The sequence below is a fragment of the Aquarana catesbeiana genome, linkage group LG05 (assembly GCF_042186555.1).
Source record: "Aquarana catesbeiana isolate 2022-GZ linkage group LG05, ASM4218655v1, whole genome shotgun sequence".
Taxonomy (NCBI): domain Eukaryota; kingdom Metazoa; phylum Chordata; class Amphibia; order Anura; family Ranidae; genus Aquarana; species Aquarana catesbeiana.
In genome coordinates this window covers 500,224,154-500,250,049 of record NC_133328.1, presented here as the reverse complement: position 1 = coordinate 500,250,049, position 25,896 = coordinate 500,224,154, and the positions used below count along the sequence as shown (strand labels likewise).

The following is a 25,896-nucleotide window of genomic DNA, read 5'->3' as shown; positions in this document are numbered from 1 at the left end:
TATTTAATTTTCTTTTATTATTATGTGTTACTTATTGGCTGTCTTAATTTTTTCTATACACTAGCCCTGATGAAGGGGTTCCCTCAAAATGCACTGGCTTGTAACCTGTGAACTAAGTTCTTTAATCAACCTCTTAAAAACCAATCTCAGTTGCGACTTACTTCTATTCCAGGCATGCCTCAAAAACCTGTTCTTGATCATTCTCCAGAGCATCTCTCAGTCGCCAGAGACCTAAACCAATCTCACTGACACCAGCTACAGAACTCTCTGTAGGACAAATCATTCATGTCCTCCTTTGTTTGATACCCAGCCAACCAAAGGTCCAGTGCAGTCATACATACTTACAAAATGCAGGTTAAACACTCATCTGTGATATACAGGACTTGCATTGTAATGCATTGGTGTGAACAGACCCTACTGAAAACAATTCATTGTATCTTGTCCATGCATTTTGGTTCATTTGAAAATCACGACACATCTGAATTAAGGGCAGGTTTACACTTATGTGGAGAGCTGTGTTTTTATGCAGATGGAAAATGAAACTCAGAAAACAATGGTTTTCTGTGTGCTCTGTTCACACTTCCACACAGCTGTCTTCTGCCGGGGAGAGCATTTGATGATTTGGGGTGCCATGTCACCTGCTGCGGTTGGTCTACTGTATTTTATCAAGTCCAAAGTCAAAGCTTTATGGAGATGCTAATTTCATTTTCCAGCATGACCTGGCACCTGCCCACACTGTCAAAAGTACCAATACCTTATTTAATGATCATGGTATCACTGTGCTTGATTGGCCAGCAAACTTGCCTGACCTAAACCCCATAGAGAATCTGTGAGGTATTGTCAAGGGGAAGATGAGAGACACCAGATCCAACAATGCAGATGAGCTAAAGCCTGCGATCATAGCAACCTGGGCTTCCATAACACCTCAGCAGAGCCACTGGCTGATCGCCTCCATGCCACACCCCATCGATGCAGTAATTCATGCAAAAGGAGCCCCAACCAATTATTGAGTGCATACTATACTGTACATACTTTTCAGTAAGCCCACATTTCTGTATTAAAAATCCTTTTTTTTATTAGTCTTATGTAATATTCTAAATTTCTGAGATACTGAATTTTGGGTTTTCACTAGTTGTAAGCAATAATCCTAAACATTAAAAGAAAGAAATGCTTGAAATACAGTTGTGCACATAAGTTTACATACCCTTTTCTTTCACTCATGGTTAGCATTTGGCTGAAGCCATTTATTATCAATCAACTGTGTTTACTCTTTTAAAATCATAATGGCAACAGAAACTACCCAAATGACCCTGATCAAAAGTTTACTTACCCCAAATCTTAATACAGTGTATTGCCCCCTTTAACATCAATGACAGCTTGAAGTCTTTTGTGGTATTTGTGGATGAGGCTCTTTATCTTCTCAGACTGTAAAGCTGCCCATTTCTCTTGGCAAAAAGCCTCTAGTGCCTATAAATTCTTGGGCTGTCTTGCATGAACTGCACCTTTGAGATCTCCTCAGAGTGGCTCAATGATATTGAGGTCAGGAGACTGAGATGGCCACTCCAGAACCTTTAGTTTATTCTGCTGTAGCCAATGACAGGATGACTTGGCTTTGTGTATTGGATCATTGTCATGTTGGAATCTCCAAGTACATCCCATGCGCAGCTTCCTGGCTGATGAATGCAAATGTTCCTCAAGTATTTTTTGATAACATACTGCATTCATCTTGCCAAAAATTTTGACCAAATTTCCTGTGCCTTTGTAACTCACACATCCCCAAAATATCAGCGATCCACCTCCGTACCTTTCATCATAGGCCTCTTTGACTCCTCTCCAAATGTAGCATTTAAGGTTGTTTCCAAAAAGCTCTATTTTGGTCTCATTAATTCAAATGACTTTGTGCCAGAAGGTTTGAGGCTTGTCTCTGTGCTGTTTGGCGTATTGTAAGTGGGATACTTTTTGGCATTTGCGTAGTAATGGCTTTCTTCTGGCAATTCGACCATGCAGCCCATCTTTCTTCCAAGAGCCTCCTTATTGTGCATCTTGAAACAGCCACGCCACATGTTTTCAGAGAGTCCTGTATTTCACCTGAAGTTATTTGTGGGTTTTTCTTTGCATCCCGAACATTTTTCCTGGCAGTTGTGGTTGAAATTTTAGTTGATCTACTTGACCGTGGTTTGGTATCTACAGAACCCCTCATTTTCCACTTCTTGATTAGAGTTTGAACACTGTTGATTGGCATTCTCAATTCCCTGGATATCTTTTTATATCCCTTTCCTGTTTTATACAGTTCAACTACCTTTTCCCGAAGATACTTTGACAATTCTTTTGCTTTCTCCATGATTCAGAATCCAGAAATGTCAGTGCAGCACTGGATGAAAGATGCAAGGGTCTGTCAGGAGTCCAGAAACTCATTGACCTTTTATACACACACACTAATTACAAGCAAACACATCACAGTTGAGGATGGTTACCTTTAATAGCCATTCAAACCCCTTTGTGTCAACTTGTGTGCATGTTATCAGGCCAAAATCACCAGGGTATGTAAACCTTTGATCAGGGTCATTTGAGTAGTTTATGTTGCTATTATGATTTAAAAAGAGTAAACACAGTTGATTAATAATAAATGGCTTCAGCCAAACACTAACCATGAGTGAAAAAAATGTTTTTGTGTTCTCATTCATATTCTCTGAAAAATGGCCAGGAAATCATAAATTCTGCCAGGGTATGTAAACTTATGAGCACAACTGTATATCACTCTGAGTCTATATAAAATATATGAGTTTCACTTTTTGAATTTAATTACTGAAATAGATTAACTTTTTGATGATATTGTAATTTTATGAGATGCACCTGTATACAAGGCTTTTTCTGACTGGCTGAGGCAGAGATTGTGATGTCTTCAGCCCACCTCATCACCTTAGTCATTCAGAAAGAACAATGTATTCATTGATGAAGTACAATGCTTTCTGTGATTGGCTGAGCAGCGCTCAACACAACTTGATTTTGTTCTGGCAACGGTATGGGAAGTCCCCATGGTGATGGCAGAACACATTGCTTTATACTGTATGTTGTTGATCCTACTTAAAATTTATCTCAGCAGGCGCATCTGTTAGTGAAGCAAATGATTTGTTTGGACCAGCTTGGTGCAAACAAACTATTTAAAGCCATAAGAAAGCTGGAGGTTTTTAAATGTTTTCTGAACATAAAAAAGGACCTTTTCATATGGGCCTATTCAATTATAGTAAGCCATAAGGCTGTTTTGAAAACTAGATCTATACATTGCAACCACATAAGTCAGAAATAAATATACTTTTATATCTGACATGGCCTTGCAATGTTCAGTTTTGATTAAACATCGAAGCATTTTGCCCATTGTTCTATTTCTATTTGTTCCTATACACTTATTTTTCCAGATAAAAAAAGGTATAAATCCTTGATTCTTAACTGTGCTTACATTGATACACTAGAAAAGCATGGGTCAAACCCAATACAAGGTTGTACATGGCACTGTCTGTTAGAGAGATATCCTCCCTGCGAGAATGTAATAGTAGCACAGTCCAGCTAAGCTATATAGGTAGTAAAATAAGAAGTCTGCGTACACCTCTTTACTGTAAATGTCATGCCTTTTCTGGTACATTTTACTCAAATCTCTACTATTATCACACAAAAAGTTTGACTTTAATCTACCTCCCCTGAAGAACATACTCACCTATCTTTCACTCCCCTACCTCTCTGTTCAGCTGCTGGGAAAGATGAAAATACAAGGTACTTGTATAGTACGAGTATCTGTAAGCAGTGTTACATGAGTCTATAGTCCCATGTGACCTACAACTGGAGTGATTTTTAGCAGATACAGGGTGGTTTTCTCCTTCTCCTGGCAGCTGAATGAAGCAGTGGGAGACAAAAAAAAGGTAAGTGGTGCTGAGAAAAATTAGATTAACGTGAACACCAACATTAATGAGAGGGAAAACATGTATGCATGAGATAGCCATAAAATAAAGCTGTGATTATTATATGGTTTGACTGTAAATAAATATTTTTTCTTCTTGCTGATCATATGTTTTGCACACATTAAAGCTGTACTTGCTTCTGTGTAATTGATAAAAAACAAGTAAAAGGTCAACTTTAAAGGAACCATAAATACTTTGTTAATTTAGGCTTTCACAAATTAAAGACAGAATCCCTTTATTGGACTGCCAAGAATACTTCAGGCCGAGCTACAAACAGTCTTCATTGCATGCCATAAAGTACCCACACTCAGTTGTTAAATGTAAATCAACTAAACCCAAATAAAGCTTCATGTCAGCTAGGAGTAGCAATTACAGTATTACAGTTTTGACTAAAACAAGAAGATTAAGCACCCATAAAACTTAGCTGGCTACATTTGATTCAGTGCCTCCAGTGATACAGATGATGGATTTTTCTGAGATGCTGTAGAGTTAGTCAGACGCCATCAGTAGGGTAACAATAGTCATAGCAGGCCACAGAGCTGCTATGGGGCCTGTGATAGGAGAGGGGCCCTATTAACGAGGCTGTTATAGAAGACTCAACTACTAATTAACCCCGTATGTCCAATGCAGTAAAAATACCCAGAGTTTCCTAGCTGAGGTTTGTAGTTCTACAAAAAAGCTTATAGACGTTAGAGAAAGAAGTTTGTATTACAATTATGGATGAATTGTGTTCCAGAGCATTAAAGGAGAAGTTTGAGGGCTAGGGAGGAGACAGGTGCAGCTGGCTTCGGCTCTCAGCTGCATGCTCATAAGCGGAGCCAGTTGCCAATCAGGCATCTGGGTGGATCCCAACAAAATGGTTGTGATTCTTTCAGAGCCTGGAGCGGCTTTAGCCTGCTGTCAGATTATTCTGAGTCACAGGAGTCCAATGTAGGGATCTGCTGCACTCTACTGTATTTGTAAGTGGTTGGGCTGTGAATTATTTATGTACATCACTTTATGTCTCTGTGAGGCTGGGTTAAAATAAAATAGACCTCATAATGAGGAAGTAAAGAGAGAAAGAGAGGAAGTGAGAGCATGGCCTTACAACACAAGAGCTGTTGCTGTTGTTGTATTTCACCCAGACCAGAAGCAAAGGCTATCATGCAAATATTACTATATTTCTAATATTTAACACCAGCTGCCCATAGTTTCTTGGATGTGTATCTGAATCCTTGTGACACACAGAATATCTTTGTTCTATTGCCGGGGTCAGCAACATGTAGATCGCGGACAGGTGACTGGTAGATCGTGGTCTGGACTTGCTGACCCACGATTCCAGATCATCAAACAGACTGCAATGCAGAGGGACTACTTGTAAAGTTGGAGCTGTAGTAGTGAACAAGAGCCCCATAAGCTGATGCCTCCTCTGTAGTGCTGGCTCCTGTCCCATGTGGAGTGATACCAACTGCAGTCCACTTCTAGCGGCTAGCGGTTTCCAGGTAATACACTGGGCATAATAGTATAATGCTGCGTACACACGGTCGGACTTTCCGACAGGAAATGTTGGATGTGAGCTTGTTGGCTGAAAGTCCGACCGTGTGTATGCTCCATCGAACATTTTTTGTCGCACTTTCCACCAACAAATGTTGGCTTCCGATCATGTGTATACAAGTCCGTCGCACAAAAGTTCACACATGCTCGGAATCAAGTCCGAGCTGGAAGCGCTCGGTCTTGTAAAACTAGCGCTCGTAATGGAGATATCAGATGACTATTAAATGTCTTTTTTCTTGGCTCGTCGTACGTCTTGTACTTCACTACGTTCCCACGTTCGTAATTGTTGACCAACATTTGTGTGACCGTGTGTATGCAAGACAAGTTGGAGCCAACAACCTTCGAACAAAAATCCACAGTTTTGTTGTTGGAATGTCTGATCGTGTGTACGAGGCATAAGGCTGCTTTCACACTGATGTGCTGCTGTTTACCCACACCACAGGTGCAGTGCAATGTACTTGCATCTTTCCTGTGGGTATGCTGCACTTAGCCATAGACTTCTATTATATCCTGCATGCAGGAGTTTTGGTGCACTTTCAGAAAGTGCACCACACCTGCAGGATATACAGTGGGGATGGAAAGTATTCAGACCCCCTTAAATTTTTCACTCTTTGTTATATTGCAGCCATTTGCTAAAATCATTTAAGTTCATTTTTTTTCCTCATTAATGTACACACAGCACCCCATATTGACAGAAAAACACAGAATTGTTGACATTTTTGCAGATTTATTAAAAAAGAAAAACTTAAATATCACATGGTCCTAAGAATTCAGACCCTTTGCTGTGACACTCATATATTTAACTCAGGTACTGTCCATTTCTTCTGATCATCCTTGATATGGTTCTACACCTTCATTTGAGTCCAGCTGTGTTTCATTATACTGATTGGACTTGATTAGGAAAGCCACACACCTGTCTATATAAGACCTTACAGCTCACAGTGCATGTCAGAGTAAATGAGAATCATGAGGTCAAAGGAACTGCTTGAAGAGCTCAGAGACAGAATTGTGGCAAGGCACAGATCTGGCCAAGGTTAGAAAAACATTTCTGCTGCACTTAAGGTTCCTAAGAGCACAGTGGCCTCCATAATCCTTAAATGGAAGACGTTTGGGACGACCAGAACCCTTCCTAGAGCTGGCTGTCCGGCCAAACTGAGCTATCAGGGGAGAAGAGCCTTGGTGAGAGAGGTAAAGAAGAACCCAAAGATCACTGTGGCTGAGCTCCAGAGATGCAGTCGGGAGATGGGAGAAAATTGTAGAAAGTCAACCATCACTGCAGCCCTCCACCAGTCGGGGCTTTATGGCAGAGTGGCCCGATGGAAGCCTCTCCTCAGTGCAAGACACATGAAAGTCTGCATGGAGTTTGCTAAAAAACACCTCAAAGACTCCAAGATGGTGAGAAATAAGATTCTTTGGTCTGATGAAACCAAGATAGAACTTTTTGGCCTTAATTCTAAGCGGTATGTGTGGAGAAAACCAGGCACTGCTGATCACCTGTCCAATACAGTCCCAACAGTGAAGCATGGTGGTGGCAGCATCATGCTGTGGGAGTGTTTTTCAGCTTCAGGGACAGGACAACTGGTTGCAATCGAGGGAAAGATGAATGCAGCCAAGTACAGGGATATCCTGGATGAAAACCTTCTCCGTAGTGCTCAGGACCTCAGACTGGGCCGAAGGTTTACCTAACAACAAGACAATGACCCTAAGCACACAGCTAAAATAACGAAGGAGTGGCTTCACAGCAACTCTGTGACTGTTCTTGAATGGCCCAGCCAGAGCCCTGACTTACACCCAATTGAGCATCTCTGGAGAGACCTAAAAATGGCTGTCCGCTAACGTTTACCATACAACCTGACAGAACTGGAGAGGATCTGCAAGGAGGAATGGCAGAGGATCCCCAAATCCAGGTGTGAAAAACTTGTTGCATCTTTCCAAAAAAGACTCATGGCTGTATTAGATCAAAAGGGTGCTTCTACTAAATACTGAGCAAAGGGTCTGAATACTTAGGACCATGTGATATTTCAGTTTTTCTTTTTTAATAAATCTGCAAAAATGTCAACAATTCTGTGTCTTTCTGTCAATATGGGGTGCTATGTGTGTACATTAATGAGAAAAAAAAATAGAACTTAAATGATTTTAGCAAATGGCTGCAATATAACAAAGAGTGAAAAATTTAAGGGGGTCTGAATACTTTCCGTCCCCACTGTAATAGAAGTCTATGGCAAAACGCAGCTAACCCAGGAAAGGTGCAGTTGCACTGCGCTGCACCCGCACGATGTGGGTAAACCACAGCATATCAGTGTGAAAGCAGCCTTATAGGGGGCTCAGAACAGTAAGGGTTCATTCACAAGTGCAGCAGATACTGCTGCTCCCCTGAAAAGCGATCTGAGTGTGTTTGACGAGTGCTGAGGATATGTTGCCTCCTCATCACCGGATTTAAACCCATGATTGCCGTACAATGCACACAATTGCTACATGGAAGTACAGTAATTAGAGGTTCAGTGATTTTTGACCTTTCCCATGTTGTCCAGGTAGATTTCCACCTCTTTAAGGTTGCCTACCCCTGTTCTATTGTTACTACCTCTGCCAGATAGCTGGGTTGATACTGTATGTGTATACTGGTCACCGTCTAGTATATTAGTAGATTAACCTGTTTATTGCAATAGAGTTTATATGCAGCTCCCATTATTATAATTAACCCTGTCCTTTCTGGTCTGGGATTCTATAGCTAGTTTCAGCTTAAGGCTCAATAACCAGTATAGGCTAATTCAAGGTTAAGCATCCAGCGGCTACTTTTGGTAGTTAGAGGTCTGGTTGCATGACAGGACAGATTAGAAGCTACTAGGGACAAAGTGCTGAATAGATAGGTTGACTCTGAGTTCCAGTGCTGTTTCTGTTGCTGAAAACCTGCATTCCAGGATGGTTGGACAATAGATGGAAGGTGTCATCACTGCAGATCTTGTCTTCAGGTCTCTGGCACCAAGACAAATGCCACACCGAGATCATCCATAGGGCCCCTACAACTGCACTTTGCTGCAACATTCATCTGCAGGTACCTCTATAATTTGGTATGTAGCTTGGTACATGTACACAATTCTACCAGGACCCTAGTTAGGCTCTCTCTGATAATACCTGCTTGTACATCGGATGTATGTACTATTTTCTTATAGAAAGCTAGCATTATATCCATACTGTTGTGTACCTATTGTAAGATTGGGGTGATCAGACTCAAGTGGTAGGTGCATTTTCAATGAGTGCACCAGTTCAAAACTGTATTTCTTAAGGGCATGGTAGCCCACTTTTATTTAAAGAACGGAAAAGTTCACAAAGACATCAGTAGCCCACGCAGGGGGTATCTTGCACAAGCAGGATATTTAAGCCTCCTGGCTTACTCTCTTGTAACATGGCTGCTTCAGGCCTCCAGCTTAGGCCTTAGGTCTGCTCCTCAGACCAAAAGAATTCCTAGAGTCAAGCTCACTTAAAGCTTATTTACGATCAGCTTCTTGCTCCTCTGTCACAGACTACATCTGCCTCCTGCAAACATGCACGCTCTGGCTGCCCCCATGCAGCCTCTGACTCCTGCAGAGGAATGGGAGTCCATATGACTCCAATGCACAGACCGCCTGTCTGTTGGTTGGGGCCCTAGTCAGGTCACAACTAAATAGCCCAGCACACAGCTGTGCAATCAGCGTGCCTGTCTCTCCAAAATCTAGCGTAAACCAGCAATATGCCAGATTGCACAGGGTCCCACTGCCACACTATATACTTATGGTTAATGTTAGATGCTGGTTGCAATAGTTCCTCTGCTCCCAGTTACATTGCTTAGATTACTGGTTAATTTCCCAGAAAGGGAATCCCCTCTATTCACAGAGGCCCTGTCCTGGGTGGAGGCATTGCCAGCTTGGCCCATTTCTTGTCATGTTCTAGTTCCTCTTGCTCCCATTCAATGGTCTTTTGTAGGACGATAGCAAATTTTACTGTGTCATCAATCCTCACTCGATCCCTCAAAGCGGTATTAAACCCAAAACAAAAATTACATTTCTTACAGTTTACTAATTAGGTTTTGTTTTGTTTTTTTCTTTTTTTTCACCTGGGGATCCAGCTGGTAACACACTTCCTGTCTTAAGGTGCCTGCATTCTGAATGAAGTAGTTTAGCAGTCAATTTTGAACAGCAGCATTGTCAGTCTGGGAAGAGGGTAGTTTTAGACTAGCACATTTAAAAGGACTGCAGCTCAGCTCCAGTCAACACTTTATAACTTATAAGCAGTCACAGTCACAGCAAACATTTTTTTTTCCTTTTGGGATCAAGCTTTTACATAAATGAATAAAAACTGACCATTGTAAGCACCCATGGCAGTGTTAAACGGGTTGTCTCAACCCTATAACTGCTATCTTGTCTATACAGCTTGGTCTGTTAAAATAAGCTGAACTATAACAGATGTACTGGCTGGATGAATATGTGAAAATAAGGTAAAATTCTTACAAAAGAAAACAAACGTAGCCACTGCATCTAAGAATTGGTGAGCTGCTATTTCTGATTTTTTTTAGTTTTTTGGGTTTAATACCGCTTTAGCCTCCCTGGCGGTTTTCCCGAGTGTGGCTTGGGGTTAAAATTCAGCACCATTAGCGGTAACCCCCAGCCACACTCGGGATTACATCGCAGGATCCTGGTGCCTCCTTACTTACCTTGTCCCCGGGATCCTGCGATGTCCCCCGCAGTGTCCGCGGGCTGTGTCCTCCTCCGAAGCCTCTCTGTGCCAGGCTCCATTCCCTGCGAGCGACGCACGGGGGCAGAGCCTGGCGGCAAATTAAAAAAAAAAAGTAAAAATCATAACACATACAGTACTGTAATCTTACAGATTACAGTACTGTATGAAATGATTTCACATCCCTTTTGTCCCCAGTGCTTTGGCCCATGCCCTGCATGCAGTTTTACATGATATACACTGTTCTTTCTGCCTGGAAACTGGAGATTGTCCATAGCAACCAAAAAGTGTCCTTTTACGTCAAAAGTGGCTTTAGACCAGCTAGAAAACAGCGATAGTAAATTAGAACACTTGCAGAATTGAGCGATAGTGAATCGTGGGGAAATTTATTTTATTACTATTTATTTTTATTTTTTTTAATTATTTATTTTTATTTATTATATTATAATTTATGTTTTTGTGTTTCAAACTTTATCATACCCGGGATATCTACTAGACTCTGGTTTGGACAGATTTAAGTGTGTTATTGTTAAGATTTACAGACCTACAATATAAAACGCCAAATTTCCATGCAAAATAATTGTACCGCTTTCAGCACCTAAAATCCGAAAGAATCATACCGCCAGGGAGGTTAAAGCGGTGTTCCACACAAAAATGGAACCCTCCCCCCCTCTGGTGTCACATTTGGAACCTTTCAGGGGGGAGGGGGGTGCAGATACCTGTCTAAGACAGGTATTTGCACCCACTTCCGGCATAGACTCCCATGGGAGTTTACGCCTCTTCCCGTCCCCACCGCGCTGTCTCCTGGGAAACACACAGCTCCCAGGAGAGAGCGGGGACCACTTGGGACGCCCAGTGCAACTCGCGCATGCGCAGTAGGGAACCGGGAAGTGAAGCCGCAACGCTTCACTTCCTGATTCCCTCACCTAGGATGGCGGCGGCAGCTGCCGAGAACCGAGCGGGTTCTCGGCGTCGCCTGCCGACATCGCTGGACCCTGGGACAGGTAAGTGGCCATGTATTAAAAGTCAGCAGCTGCAGTATTTGTAGCTGCTGGCTTTTAATATTTTTTTTTTTTTGGCGGTGTGGGTGGACCCCCGCTTTAAGTTTCTCTTCAGAGGGCCAGACCCAAATCCAAACAATACCTGATTAGGTAAAAACTCGTCTGGATTAGGTACGACAGTACAGTTGTTTCCTGCTTTCTCTTCCAGCCAGCACCATAGTTCCTGCAAAGTCACTGTATATTGTGAGACATTGTAGGGTTTTTGCTTGCATATGATTAGATGATGGAAATCAGCAAATGTTTCAGCTAAGCTCTGGGGAAAATGAGTGCAACTGCATTTGTAAAGTGCACAGTCTATTTGCCTTTAGTAATTCCACCCATTGTGTAAAACAAACTAAAAACAAAATATGCAGTGCTATTTCTTTTCCTAAGAAATAGAATTGCCCATGATTACGTCAGCACTGATGAAACATGTTGGGCGGAGTCTAACGATCGCTGTGAGAGGAAGGTATACTGTGTTGTGCAGGATGGAAGAGATCTGGGACTAACAGCTTTGCAGAGTGAGGCACAGGCAGCACTGCTTCTTCCCATATGCCTTGCAATTTAGATGGGTAATATTGCCTTGTCTTCATGTGAGTGTATTACCTCTATCTTTTGTCATTTAATGTTTTCTACAGAGAGCACTAATGTTGTGTACACATGGGCAGACTTTTCGACCGGACTAGTTCGACAGGACAAACCCGTCGGACAATCCGATCATGCGTGGGCTTCATCAGACCTGCAGCTGACTTTTTCAGATGGACTTTAGATTTGAAACAAGTTTCAAATCTTTCTGATGGACTCGAGTCCGGTAGAAAAATCCGCTCGTCTGTATGCTAGCCCGACAGACGAAAACTGACGCTAGGGCAGCTATTGGCTACTGGCTATCAACTTCCTTATTTTAGTCCGGTCGTACGTCATCACATACGAACCCATCAGACTTTGGTGTGATCGTGTGTAGGCAAGTCCATTCGTTCAAAAGTCTGTCGGAAGTCCATCAAAAGTCTGTCGGAAAGACAGTCGGACCTTTGATGCCGAAAAGTCGTCCATGTGTACACGGCATAAGTGTTTCCTTTGTCTTTCTGAGCTTATCTGCCTGCTATATGCCTGATTGATTGGATCCATTAAAGCATGTTTGAGTCTGACCTTGGAATTTAACAGGACATAAGCTTGAGAACTTTGGAGTGACAGTCTAACCCAAAAGGTAAGAGCATGCCCAAAGGGGATGGTGAAGGTTTCACAGAAGCATTGCACATGATCACTTTATGCATATGAATATCTGGACTTTTTTTTTTTATGAATATCACTTTGTCACAGTTTGGCACTGAATCACTGAAGTGGTAAAGTTTTGTATTTTATCATTATCATTTTTAAAGTTATATATACACTTTGTTTCGAGAATCTTTTTTTTTTTTTCTTTTTGCGCTATTTAGGTTTTGTGTTTCTGGAGCACAGAACTTATTATATAGCATTACTAAGATGTTTTTTCACATTGTGCTTGCAGCTTGGTGAATTAACTGAATCTGTGAGCAGGGTTCATCTGTTTAATAATCTGTAATCCTGCACACATTAAAGAAAGAAAACATATACAAAAACATTTTTAGTGCATTTTATATATTAAGCTGATACAATAGTAATGCTGTTTTTTAGGGTTTATTAATTCTTTTCTGCACTGGGTTCTTCATCAATTTTTTATGCTATGAGCTTGGCCAGGTGATAAAATAATCTCCAAATACAGAACTTACCTGTTGGTACTGGAGTACAGTTCTGAAACCAATATCATCCTCTTTAGTTTGGAATATGTGACTGTTGGAAAGCAACATGTACAACTCCACCCTGTATAAAACAAAAATAGGAATATTAGTTAGACTGCTGTGAAATCAATCATGCATGAAACAAGTCACAGTGGTTGCTGCAGATTCTGTGCATTTCTGCTGGTCTCTGTGTTTCATTCCACAATGTTACATTATAAATGTATACATTATGTAATATACTGTAGTCTCCATACTACAAGAAATCTCACCAAAAATTCTGTATTAGGCTTACATTATTAATATTATTATTGTTATTATTATACAGGATTTATATAGCACCAACAGTTTGTGAAGCACTTTACAATGTAGAGGAGGAACAGCACAATTACAATACAGTTCAATATAGAAGAGATAGGAGGGCCCTGCTCATGGAGCTTACATTCTAAAGGGATGGAGGAGGTGGTACAAAAAGGTAATAGCTGCGGGGGATGGTCTGATGGGGTTGGCTCAGGTACAGTTCTTAGATGGGTGTGGGATAGGCTTCCCTGAATAAATGAGTTTTTAGAGACCTCCTAAAGGTGTACAGAGTAGGGGCTGACCAGACATACCAGGGCAGGGAGTTCCAGAGGATGGGAGTGACTCTAGAGAAGTCTTGGAGGTGAGCCTGGGAGGAGGTAACAAGGGAGTTAGAAAGCAAGAGGTCTTGGGAGGAGCAGAGAGGATGAGTTGGGGGGATATCTGCAGATGGGGTTGGTGATGTAGCTGGGGGTGATGTTGTGGATGGCCTTGTACGTTGTGGTTGGTATTTTGAATTTTATACGGTGGGGTAGAGGAAGCCAGTGAAGGGATTGGAGTCTAGCAGCAGCATTCATAATAGACTGAAGAGGGGATAGCCTGTGTAAGGGTAGGCCACTGAAGAGAGAGTTGCAGTAGTCGAGGCAGGAAATAACAAACGAGTGGATGTTATTTTTATGGTGTCGTTAGTCAGCAAGGGGCGAATTCTGGAGATGTTAAGAGAGGTTAAGGCGGCAAGATTTAGCCATGATACAATACTTACTTGCCATCCTCCACCCAGCTTAAAATGTGTGTCACTGACCCTGAAAGTGCTCCTTTTATTGTACAGGGAGGAATGCTGCCTGCAAAGTGGTGTTATTTCAGTGTTACATGGTCCAAAAAGGGTTTGTTGAGGGTCTGGTGAGGGCAGTGGCTTGCACAGACCAGGCAGTTGAGGTTAGGGAACTTAGACATGGCCTGTGAGGAAGTTTCTTCAGAAATTCCTCCACTATTTTAGAACAAAGAAAAGCTGACCTGAGCTTTTTTCTGGATTCAAACTGGTGTGGTGGTGGTTACTTTACCTTTCCATAGAGAATACATGATTGATGGAGTAGGGAAGAAAAACAGACATAATTCTTTTTTATATGGATTAAGCTCAAAATTCCATATAGAATTACATATTACAAAGCTACTTTTATCCTACATTAATAATTCCTTTTTTTAATATTTTCTATGCAACTATGTCCATTTATCATGATCATTGTGGATTAGGGAACAATTATAGACAAATCAGTAAATGTTCACTATGGATATACATTTGTTATGCAACTTAAGCCCACTTTTCATATTATACTCAGTTTCCCCTGGTGGTTGCGCAAGAATAAATTTAACATATGTACAACACTGATATATTATTGCTGTATATTTCGACCATGGTTCGTTTTTTGCTAAACAGCACAAGTTGACAAAACCCGTAACAAGTGAAAACATCCATTCATCTTACCCTCAACAATTCTCTCACCAATGCTTCCTCTGACAAAGTACTCACACACACAACATTTCTGTCTGATGACAAGCTGTGTCCTTCACCCTGTTACTACTCATGGTGTATTAGGAGGGTCCTAAAGCCTGGCGCTGCTAAAATGCCTTTTATGAACTGGGTTCAGCATTGCCACTACTTTGTTTCATATTTGAAAATTAGCACCCTTTCTGTGTTAGCCACCTAGTTTTCACTTACAATGTTATCTAGGCAATCATCACTAGAGCTTTAGAGTTAGGCATAGAGGTTCCTGGTGTAATTCTCCAAAGTAGCCAGTGGTTGTTAACATAGTTTAGGTCAGGGACCTTGCATTGCATATTAGCACATTATGAAATACTCACCTTGGAACGAAGCTCTCCAGCGCTATAAAGTCACAGCTGAGAGGGCTGACATGTTCCCCCTGTCTTTCTTCCGGGCTCGGGAGCTACGGCTATGTGATTGGCCGGAGGCACGATAACGTCATTCATGTGCATGCATGCGGGAGCCCTCGGTTTCGGCATGTAGCTCTGAAGTTCCGGCAAGGTACAGCATGCCGGACGTTCCTTACCTACAGGTAAGTCTTATTATAGGCTTACCTGTAGGTAGAAATTACCAAGTGGGGTTTACAACTGCTTTAAAAATCTAGTTCCTGGGGTTTTTCCTTTAGGTAGAAGTAAGGAAGGAGAGGTGCAGGACTTATGGGACTACTCACATCCCTTGGGTATGGGATGTAGCATAAACCCCTAAAAAGTATGGGCTGCTACCCAACTCAGCTCTCATGTCTGCTGTTATCTGTATGCAACATCATTGTCATGGAGATTTTTAAAAGGTCATAAATATGTAAAACAACTGCATTTTAGTAAAATTATTAAAAGCCTGTCATTTTGTGGACTTGTTCTCTTAACCTCAAGATAGGAATCTTTTGGAAATGAAACTTCTGCTGGGTAAGGCTGCTATGGTGGTCCATTGTCATGGGGCACAGGGAAGTTAGGCCAGGCCAGGGGCCTCCCAAGGTTGCCTCCATAATGGTGCTTAAAGGAGGATCCAGTGCCCAAAGCACCTCAGTCAGTCTATGGGGATACTCTGTGCCAGGCAGGAATGGATTAAAGAGTACAGCTGCTCCTTCACCACATGGTTGAACATGTAGAGGACATGCAGCCCAGTACATGGCTAGTCTGCAACACATTACTACAAACACAGCTAATTAGGTAGCAGATACATTTTCTAGGGTCCTAAGTTACCAAGGATGTACTGCTCCTGTCACTTCCTGTGACCTGAGCTGAAGGCACAAACAATGCTATCTTTCTTTCAAGCAATCTTCTATAAACTACTAATTCCCTTCCTCCCATGTAATGGAGATAGTGAGGAGGACTTGATTGTAGTCCAAATCAGGTGGTCAGTATGGCTCCCCCAATAGCTACAGTGGAGTGAGTGAAAGTAGCTACCCAGTGACTGTAATGCTAGATACACACGGGAAGTTTTTTTTTTCATTCAACCCAGCGGGCTGAACGACAAAAAAAACTGAGAGGTCGCCATACTAACTAAGCAATGTTAGTCTGGCGATCTCCCCCACTGTGCTATTGTGTTCTGACAGAGGCACCCCCCCTTCCCCCCGCCAGAACGCACTGATCAGCGTTTGCCGTCTTTGGCTGCCAGTGCTGATTAGATGCTGGGTTTCCAGCATGCTTGTTCAACAGAATACAGTTGTTAGAGCAGCTTCTGTCAGACAGGCTGCTGTACACACTGGCCAAATGTTGGCTGGTTTCTGTTGAATCGGCTGATACCGGCCAAAATTCTGCCCAGTTGCACCAGCCTTAAGTGTGTTATTCACAGGATTTCTAGGTGTAAATATATAAAAAAATATGAAAGCTGCACTATCTTAAAATTTGCTTTTAGGTCTAGTTATGCTTCTTCAGCAACAGGGCTTTCATCCACTACATGCTCTTGGCACGGCACTAACATGGCATATTGATTATCTACAGGACATATATACTTATGTTACTACCCCCTGTTAATGTCAGCATTGTAAATATGTTATACTGTAAACGCAGATAATGAAAACTGGAAAATAACAGTTGAAGAATATATGTGTGTAACTGATTGGTGGCTGGGGGCATACAGAATACGATTAAATGATAATAGAAAACAGTTATGCTGATTTATGTAGATTAAAACATAGCAATGTACAGCAGGGCAGGGCTGCCCACGCTAACCAATCACATTCCTTTTTTTTTCCATCATAATCATCCTCTAGGCAGCAAGTTTACGCTATTAAGAAACCACTTGAGCCATACATTGCACTTAGCTTTGTAGGAATCATCACCTTAAAGGATCTGTACTTTCATACCAATAAAAGGCAAGGAAGTCATGTTGTGGATTTTACGCGTTGTATAGCATACAGCACTGTAACACAGGGCTCAGGGTGCAATTTAAAAGAATCATTGGAAGGGGCACATAGTTCAGCGCTTCTTGCTTGTAACTTATATGCCGCCATAATTTGCTGAGCAGCATTTAGTTTGGAAATGGCTGCCCTAGGTATTCCCATAAGGCAGCTGATACGATCTATATGCACGGATACTATCTATATGTGCTATATTTTTAGAAGCCCTGTCAAACCATAGTATAATAAAAAAAGCAATATGTATAATGTGAATTTTATCCAAGTCAAAATGTCAATATTTTAGCTGGACACTGATCAACTTTTGTTTCTTCAAAGTACATTGTACTTCAAATAAAGCAACTCATTTAAAAAAAAATTCATGCAGCCAAGACCTTTCACATCTATGTATCCTAATGAGATGCAAAGAACATATTTACATAATTCCAAACCAAGATCTAAGATGTCTCTCATTCTAGGAGAAGGCATTCAACTTTCATTATTACATACAGTGAAATTTCTATTACACTAAGCTAGGATCATCATTCTTTAGTCACATAGTTAAGCTTAGAGTATCACTACTATAAAGAAGTTTATAGGTTGACAGGCATATATTTCAAGCCTTCGCAATATCTCAAAAATGCAAGAACAGCTTGTAAACTGGAGGTTTATGGTATGTGACATGCTTTATTGGGAGACAGGAGCAAAAAAGTGAAAGTTTGTATTCTATGGACCACAAACTTTTTACCAGTATTGCTAAAAGCATTATAAAGATGTTCCCTTTTCTGATTTGGAAATAGTTTAAAACAGCAGTTACTTGCTTCAGCAGTTTTGTTGCTTGGTAATGAAGTGCACTGCTCTAAGCAACTTCCATCGAGAATTACCCAAAGTGTTTTAGGAAACGCAAGCACATTTTGGCTACTCATAAAAGCATATGCAAACATAAAAAGGAAACTGAATATTTATGATAGAAATATAAGAATGTTACACTATGCCGCTGTAAAACAGATCAGTTACATTTGGGTCAATGTCAAGGAGTATCTCTTTATAACATTGACAATGTCATATGTAAATATCACGTCATCTAAATCCTGCTTGGCACATCATTAGCTGTAATATAGCATATGAAATATTCCTGGCATGTCATTATGACACAGCAGAGTGCCGGGTCACCGGCTAGGATTTAGTTCATGTCGGTAACATTTTGCTTTCTCTGTTTCGCTCTAGAAAAGATGAAAAGGATTTTTGCTTATAAAAAAACAATTACCTTCCTGACTTTGAAACAAGTTCACTGCACTAGCACTTCCAAAAATTTGCACATAATTGCATAATTACTATTCCTGTGCCCATCTATCATACAACAAAGTAATTAGCCAACACATGAATAGATGTATATTCTAGGACATTAACTGAATATTTTTACTTTTCAAAAACGTATTCTTTTAATCATGAGAATAAAGCCTTATCCTGTTATGATGGGAATAAGGAATATATACAGGTTTGAAAAATAAATGCATACAGATTATACACAGGAAAAATATACAGAATGTTTATGCGACTTTGTTGTACCTGTCACTTACATTTGAAAAGGCCAGATCCTGGGTGCTATGCTAATCAAAAGTGTTCAAAAGGGCTGATAGAGCTTATGTATATACTGTATATATGCTTATCTACACCAAGGAGTTGATTTATTAAAACTGGAGAGTGAAAATTCTGGAGCAGCTCTGCATAGAAACCAGCTTCCATTTTTTATTTTTTGTGAAAACTTAGTTGAACAAGCTGAAGTTTATGCACAGCTGCACCAGATTTTAAACTCTCCAGTTTTAGTAAATCTACCCCAAGTCTTCATTTTGGGACCATCAACCGGCTTATTTTAAAAATAGGAGCATATTTAAAAAGCAGTGAATGTAACATTCTCCAAACATTCGCTGCAGGTGAATAAATTACTGTCATTAAAAAAAAAAAAAAAAATAGGAAGCAACCATAGCAAAACTGAAAGGTAGAACCACACTCCAGAAAAGTCAAGCTGTTGAATTTAATTAGTATAGCTGGCTCCAAACACAGTCCCCCCACCTTGGCCATGCCCCACTGACACGTTTCCCTTTCACCCCAATTGGGCTTATTCATAGAGGTAGCTACCTCTATGAAAAAGCCCAATGGGGATGAAACGTGTCAGGGGGCGTGGCCTAGGGTAGGGACTGTGTTTGGAGCCAGCAATACCAATAAACTCAACGCCTTGATTTTTATGGAGTGTGGTTCTTCTTTTCAATTTTGCTATGTATCTGTATGTAACACACTTTTTGTGTTTGCAAATGAGACAAAGCTATATAGTGTAATATAATCTGTAAACTATAAATCCAATTTACAGGCTGCCCTAGACACACCTGGTGATTGTAAAACCGTATGCTAAAAAATATAGTTCAAAAATGTCCCTCATTTGGAGGGACTGTCCCTCTTTTTAGACCAAATTCCTCTGTCCCTTGTTCACCTACAGTTGTCCCTCTTTTTGGTCGGATATATAAATCTCTACACAAAATATACTATTTTACTACCAAAAGTGGTATGCTGTACTAAACTTTTGATCAAATCTTTATGTTACTGCGTTTGTTACTGTGAAAAGATATTATGCAGGAAAAAATAGAGGCCATAAAAACAATTGTGTGGTTTGGCCAATCATTTTCTGAAGATTAGAGCTCTATCGTCCGTGTATCTGAGGCTGTGGCAGGGACGTGTCCTTTGCCTACATATTGTGTTGGGAGGTATGTAAATAAGGCATAGCACGAATGAATAAAATGTTCTGTATATGGGGCTAACACAGAGGCAATCCATGCATTGTATTAAACAGGACAACACACATTATACAACTTTCAGTAATGATGACATAATCACAGTGAGTATTTATTTTAACCACTTGCTGACCCAGCCTTTTTCTGACATTTGTTGCTTAAAAGTTAAAATCAGTATTTTTTGTTGGAAAATTACTTAGAACCCTCAAACATTATTTTTTTTTAGCAGATACCCTAAAGAATAAAATGGTGATCATTGCAATTATATGTCACAATGTATTTGCGCATCAATCTTTCAAACACAATTTTATTAGAAAAAATACACTTTAATGATTAAAAAAAGAAAAAAAAAAACAATAGTTACCCTAATTATTTTTACAGTACTTAAAAATCTTCACAGGCGATGCTTTAAAAATGTTTACAGGTTACCTGTTTAGAGTTACAGAGGAGGTTTTGCACTGGAATTATTGCTCATGCTCTAACAATTGCGACGATACCTCACATGTGTGGTTTGAACAACGTTTACATATGCGGGCACAACTTACGTATGCATTCGCTTCTGGGCGTGAGCACGGAGAGATGGGGTACTTTATTTTATTTTTTCCTTATTTAGTTTTACTTTTTATTTTTACACTGTCCCTTTATTTTTTTTTATCACTTTTATTCCTATTACAAGGAATGTAAACATCCCTTGTAATAGAAATAAGCATGACAGATCCTCTTTACTAAGAGATCTAGGGTCAAAAGACCCCAGATCTCTCATTTAGCTTTAAAAGCAAAAAGTAAAAAAAATTTTTTGGCATTTCCTAAGGGAAAAAAACTATACCAGGGTTATTATCTAGTTGCAGCCATAACCCCAGTATTTAACGTCAGAATCATGAAGTACACTCCCAGTTAGGTGGTCAGCAAGTTTAAGGAGGCTTCTATTTTTGGTTTGGTGGTGGTTGGAATGTAGGGTTATTTGAAAGAGGAGGGAAAGCTGGGTAGAGGGAGATAGCAAATGAGAATGATATAGGGGAAATAAAAATAAAAATGGAGAAGGGGGCAGAAAGCACTTCTGGCAGTGCAGCTTAGAGATTAAGTGAGTGAGCTGGGAGGACATATGAGCCATAGGTTTTACCTGATGGTGGGAGAGAAAGGCAATTTTACTTGTAGACCATTGACTTAAAGTGACTGTAAACCCTCACCTTGTAAAACAACCCCTTCAGTTTAAAATAGAAATGAAAGGGAAAACATTTGTGTATAGATATGAAAAAAATATATAAATACCTTTTTTTCCCTTTTTTATAAGTGATCACACTTTCTCCGTTCTCAGCTGCATAAGAGCTAGGGAAGGTGAAACAGTGAAACAGCAGTACACTGATCTTCGCAGTATACTGATCTTCCCAGTGAAAGGCTGGGGGGGGGCAGGACAAGTCAGATCATTGGAGGAGAGCAGGCCAAGTTCCCAGCATTGCTATGGGAACTGACAATGATGTGTTCTCCTGCTTAGTGTGATCAGTTTTTCATAGGACAGCAGAGGGACTGACAGGAACACCAGGGATTGTGCAAAAAGGAGGCAATACAAAGAGAACGGGATACTTTTTTATGCAAGTACATACATATTACAGCAGGCACATCTGAAATGTTGGGTTTACATTCTCTTTAAAGATAGATGGTGTCTGCCAGGAGGCTTGCTTTGAATTAATCCCCTGACTCATGTACCTGTGTATGTACAATTCAGCTTGAAATATTATGCATTGTAAACACCAGACTTTTTGCAACACAGCAGAAAAGGAGACAGAGAAAATACACGTGAAAGGAGCCTAAAGCACCACCTGCTGGTCCAGAAAAAGAATACAACCTTTTAAAAAGAATTTTTATTAGTCCTTCAACAACTATGCTTTGTAGGTTCATGTTTCATTGACCTGGAACATGTTGGAGGGCAGTTCAAAATTTAAAGACTTCACTGGCTGCCTGCATGTTTCAGGTCAGTGATCCACAACAATTTGGCCAGAATCAGCATGAAAGTCCCACATCCTGCAGTTTTACACATCAAATCAGCAATGACAACTCCCATATTTCAGTACTCAAGGTTCACATTAATATCTGACAGTTACCTAATTTAGTTTTATATATGTTATTACAAGCTCTTTTATATACCATCTCATAATTTAGGCTTATTGGTCCTTAAATGCTATCCCTTGTAACACACAGCTGTGCCAATGAAAACTGTACGTGGTGACTTCATCAGTGACTACTGTTGGCATAATATAATAAGTCAGAATTTGGTGCATTTAGTGCTGCACCTGCTCTGTGCTCATGTTTTACCTGCATATACAGCTCAATAAATAGCAGTTTAAGTTATGTTTATAATAAATGGCTGAGATGCTAGAGCTCTGGACCACCTAGCTGGAGCAGTGAATGCTTATTGAAAGCAAGCCTTAATATGCTCCACGCCTCTTCTGAAATTGAAGCATATTTGAAATGCAGTTATTAAAGCTTCATTCATGATTGTTAACTTAGCAGGAAATCACACTGTGTGGGCACATATTTTAATCAAGGTTCTATTTCACTCCCTAAACGACTACCTTGTGGTTTTCTATTGCAAAAGTCATCTGTATGATGTATTAAAATGCTTGGACCCAAAATGATAATGTAACAGAAAAAATGGCTATTTTACAAAATGAAAAATATGATTTTAATTTAATTTGACAACATATAGAGGATACTTTACAAAGACTGTAGCAGATGTGCAGAGCAACATATTAGCTTCTAACTTCAGTTTGTTTAGTTAAGCTTTGGAAATGAAAGCTAGAAACTGATTGGTTGCCATGCACAGCTGCTCCAGTCTTAGGCCCTATTTACACCTAGCTTCTTGTGAATGCATGCTTCTGCATGCATTTTTTCACAACACATGTATCGGCAGGCTGGTGGGGCTGTTGTGCCTGCAGGGGTAGCTGCTGTGTGGTTGTTAGTCATGTCCTCCATGTTCTCCATTACCGTGTTGGGCGCCAAGTACTGGGTCACATGTAAGGCCTACCCCATGTGGGTTCTTCTGGGCTACATTAAGCACTTTGTTACAGGGTCATTTCGCTACACACATGGGGTACCTTTACTTTGTGTAATTTTTCTCGATACCTTGGGACAAGGCTGAGGCTGCCATGAGGAAAATACTCAACCTCAAAATGGGCCTCTATGCTTAGAGATGAACTTACACCTTGTACACTGCAGTACAATTGTTCTCCAGGTACCTCTAGGTTCCCTATTGCAATGTACACCTTCTCCCACTTCTCCTGTACTACTCCCAAGTAGCAGAATGGGCCCAGCCCTGCACCTTGCACATGGCCTAACTCTTGAACTTCTGTACTTTTGTACAAGTTGGGGAACCTCTGTGGTGAAATCTGCTCCTGTTGCTTTGGGAGACAGATCGCAGGTGGAAGGAGAGCCGACAACATATCTTTTGCTAAGAGAGAGGTCGCACCACCTATACCAGGTAGTACTCCATATTCCAATCGCACAGGTTCCTGGAAAAGCTCTCAAGGGATTGGGTGCTGCAGCAACAACCAGCTGGGAACTGGTTCAGAAGAGCACAATGAAAATGTTTGCCAGCACATCATGGATCAACAAGGAAGCATCCAAGCAAATTATTTAATGCATGATCACATCAAAAGAGTAATGCAATGCTTCGGAGTCACGCAGGACCCCTTCGTCAGGCATGTGATGACGATAGCGTATACCAAGTACACGCTATCGACAGGCTGCTTGTTGCACTTCTGTTACTCTTAGCAAATACTTATCTCTTCACATTACTCCACTCCAAGCTAATGTCTTCATACCCTAATGTGTTAAAGACCCACTCTGTGAACTATGTGTGTGCTGGTTACTTATTATACACCTCTAATTATACACCTTTAATTACTTCAGACCAGGCAAAGACAACGTTTCAATACTTTACTTGGAAAGGTGCAAAACAACAGCTCACAGTGCAACACACAAGTGCAAGGCATTTCCTTTGTCCCTACTCCTAACTACAGGCTAGCGTGCTGCCCCAGCATACCTGAGAGAATGCAATCCAGCAATCAAAGTCCTTCAGAGACATTTCTCGAGCACTGGTGTCTTCAGGGAAAACCCCAGGTTAAAAGTCTTTATTAAGGGCCATGACAGGTGACATTCTCCTACTCCTACAGTCTCTTCATCTGTCTCCACCCATTACAGGTCTCACAACCCAAGGTTGCACTGGAACGCTTTAGTTACTCATTCTTGCAGGCTCTCTCCTATGGGGCCAACTGACTGACCGACTGACTCATCCCTGTGAACCGGATCACTGTTCCATTTTTATATCTCACAGGGCAAGTGGGCCAGACCCAGACAGGAACCTGCCAAAAAGACCAGGCAAAGCTTTAACCCCAACCCCCCCAGGCCAGGACAGCACCTACTAACTGCTTTAACCTGTTTACTTGTGTAGGACAGCCCACTCACTTGAATAGACTGCATTCTGCCAGACAAACATGCCAAATAAGCTCCAGAACCTCACCAGGCAATGAACTTTGCTTAATGTGTGTTTGTCGTGCATTTTTCGCATGTTTGGCCCAAAAACGCATGTCTACTAGCTGTGTTTGGGGTCTTGTATGACTCTAAAATGCTAGCAGGGCAGGAAAAAAGTTTTCAGGTATTGGTTCTAGGTATACTGATGGAATGCAAGTAATCTGTCTCTTTTAGCCTCTCCGCCATGTGCTAAGTGCACCTCTGATATTTTTAGAGTCATCGCAAGGGGTTCCTCATAAAATGTAGTAGGAGGGACAGTTGGTCTAGAATGGCAGGAGGTATAAATCTGTCCCGGGCTGCCAGAACCTTATTGATCACACTACCCAAGAAAGAGTTAATGGAAACCTGTACCAATAAAATAATGAAACAGCTATCTGTCATAATGCTTGAAGAAGAAACCTCTGAAAGTTTGTAATTCTTTCAACTGCCACTATGGCAGCAGCAGATTCTTAAACAATTACCACCATTTTTCAGACTAGGAAACTAGTGGTAATTAAGATTAGCTCTGACCTGGCGTACAGAGGTAGCCAGTATTCAGCATGGGGCATGTTTGCATTGGGAAGCTGTCATGAACTTGACCCCGCACACTGCTCTATCCCTGGCCCCATTAAGCTGCTTGGAGATTGCCTGGCTAAAAGCTAAATATAAACAAAGGGGTTGGGGATACAAGTGAAGTCATTAGCCAAATATGGCAATGCCCATGTTTGGGAAATTACTTGTCACTAACTGGGTGGACCTCAGTGCCCGGGATCAACAGATTCAAGCACCTGTCTCTGATTGATACATGAATCAGGTGCAACTATACTGTATTGGATCAAAGATATTCAGGGCTCTGCAGTCCCTAATGATCCATGAATGATACTATTTAGACATGTGCACAGCCAAAAAAATGTGTTCATTTTCGTTTTCGTTTCATTAGTTTATTATTTTTTTCGTTTTTCGGGTCATTCGTTATGATCGCGATTCGTAAATTCATTCACTCATAAAATCGTAAATGCGTTCATTCGTACATTCGTAAATTCGAACATTCGTTCATTCGTACATTTTACATTTGTACATTCGTAAATTCGTACATTCGTAAATTCGTCAAATCGTACATTTGTAAATTAGAAAATTCGGAAATTTGTAAATTCTAAGTTTGAAAATCCAAAAAACCCGAAAAATTCAAAAATCTGAAATAGTAACTAACTATTAAATTATAGGTATTGTAATTTCCTTTCAAATTTGACTGTCAGTGAATGTAACAAATACGAATTTATCCGAAGTTACAAATTATCCAAAACAAATGCTGCATCTAAACAAATGGAACAGAACAAATTAATAATAAATAATAATAATAAAACGTTGTTATTATTATTATTGTTATTTATTATTATTAATTCATTACATTCATTACATTCCATTCCGTTTTTTCGGATCATAACTTT

General features: G+C 40.6%; 1 protein-coding gene across 2 annotated transcripts in view; it reads right to left on the bottom strand.

Moving 5' to 3' along the window:
* Positions 1 to 25,896, bottom strand: part of LOC141145159 (chloride channel protein C-like) — a 225,666-nt gene that overhangs the window by 17,463 nt on the left and 182,307 nt on the right. For both annotated transcript variants that reach the window (XM_073631572.1, XM_073631571.1), the window contains exon 16: positions 12,979 to 13,069. In XM_073631572.1, the coding sequence (XP_073487673.1) occupies positions 12,979 to 13,069 (91 nt within the window). The remainder of the gene's footprint in view (positions 1 to 12,978; positions 13,070 to 25,896) is intronic.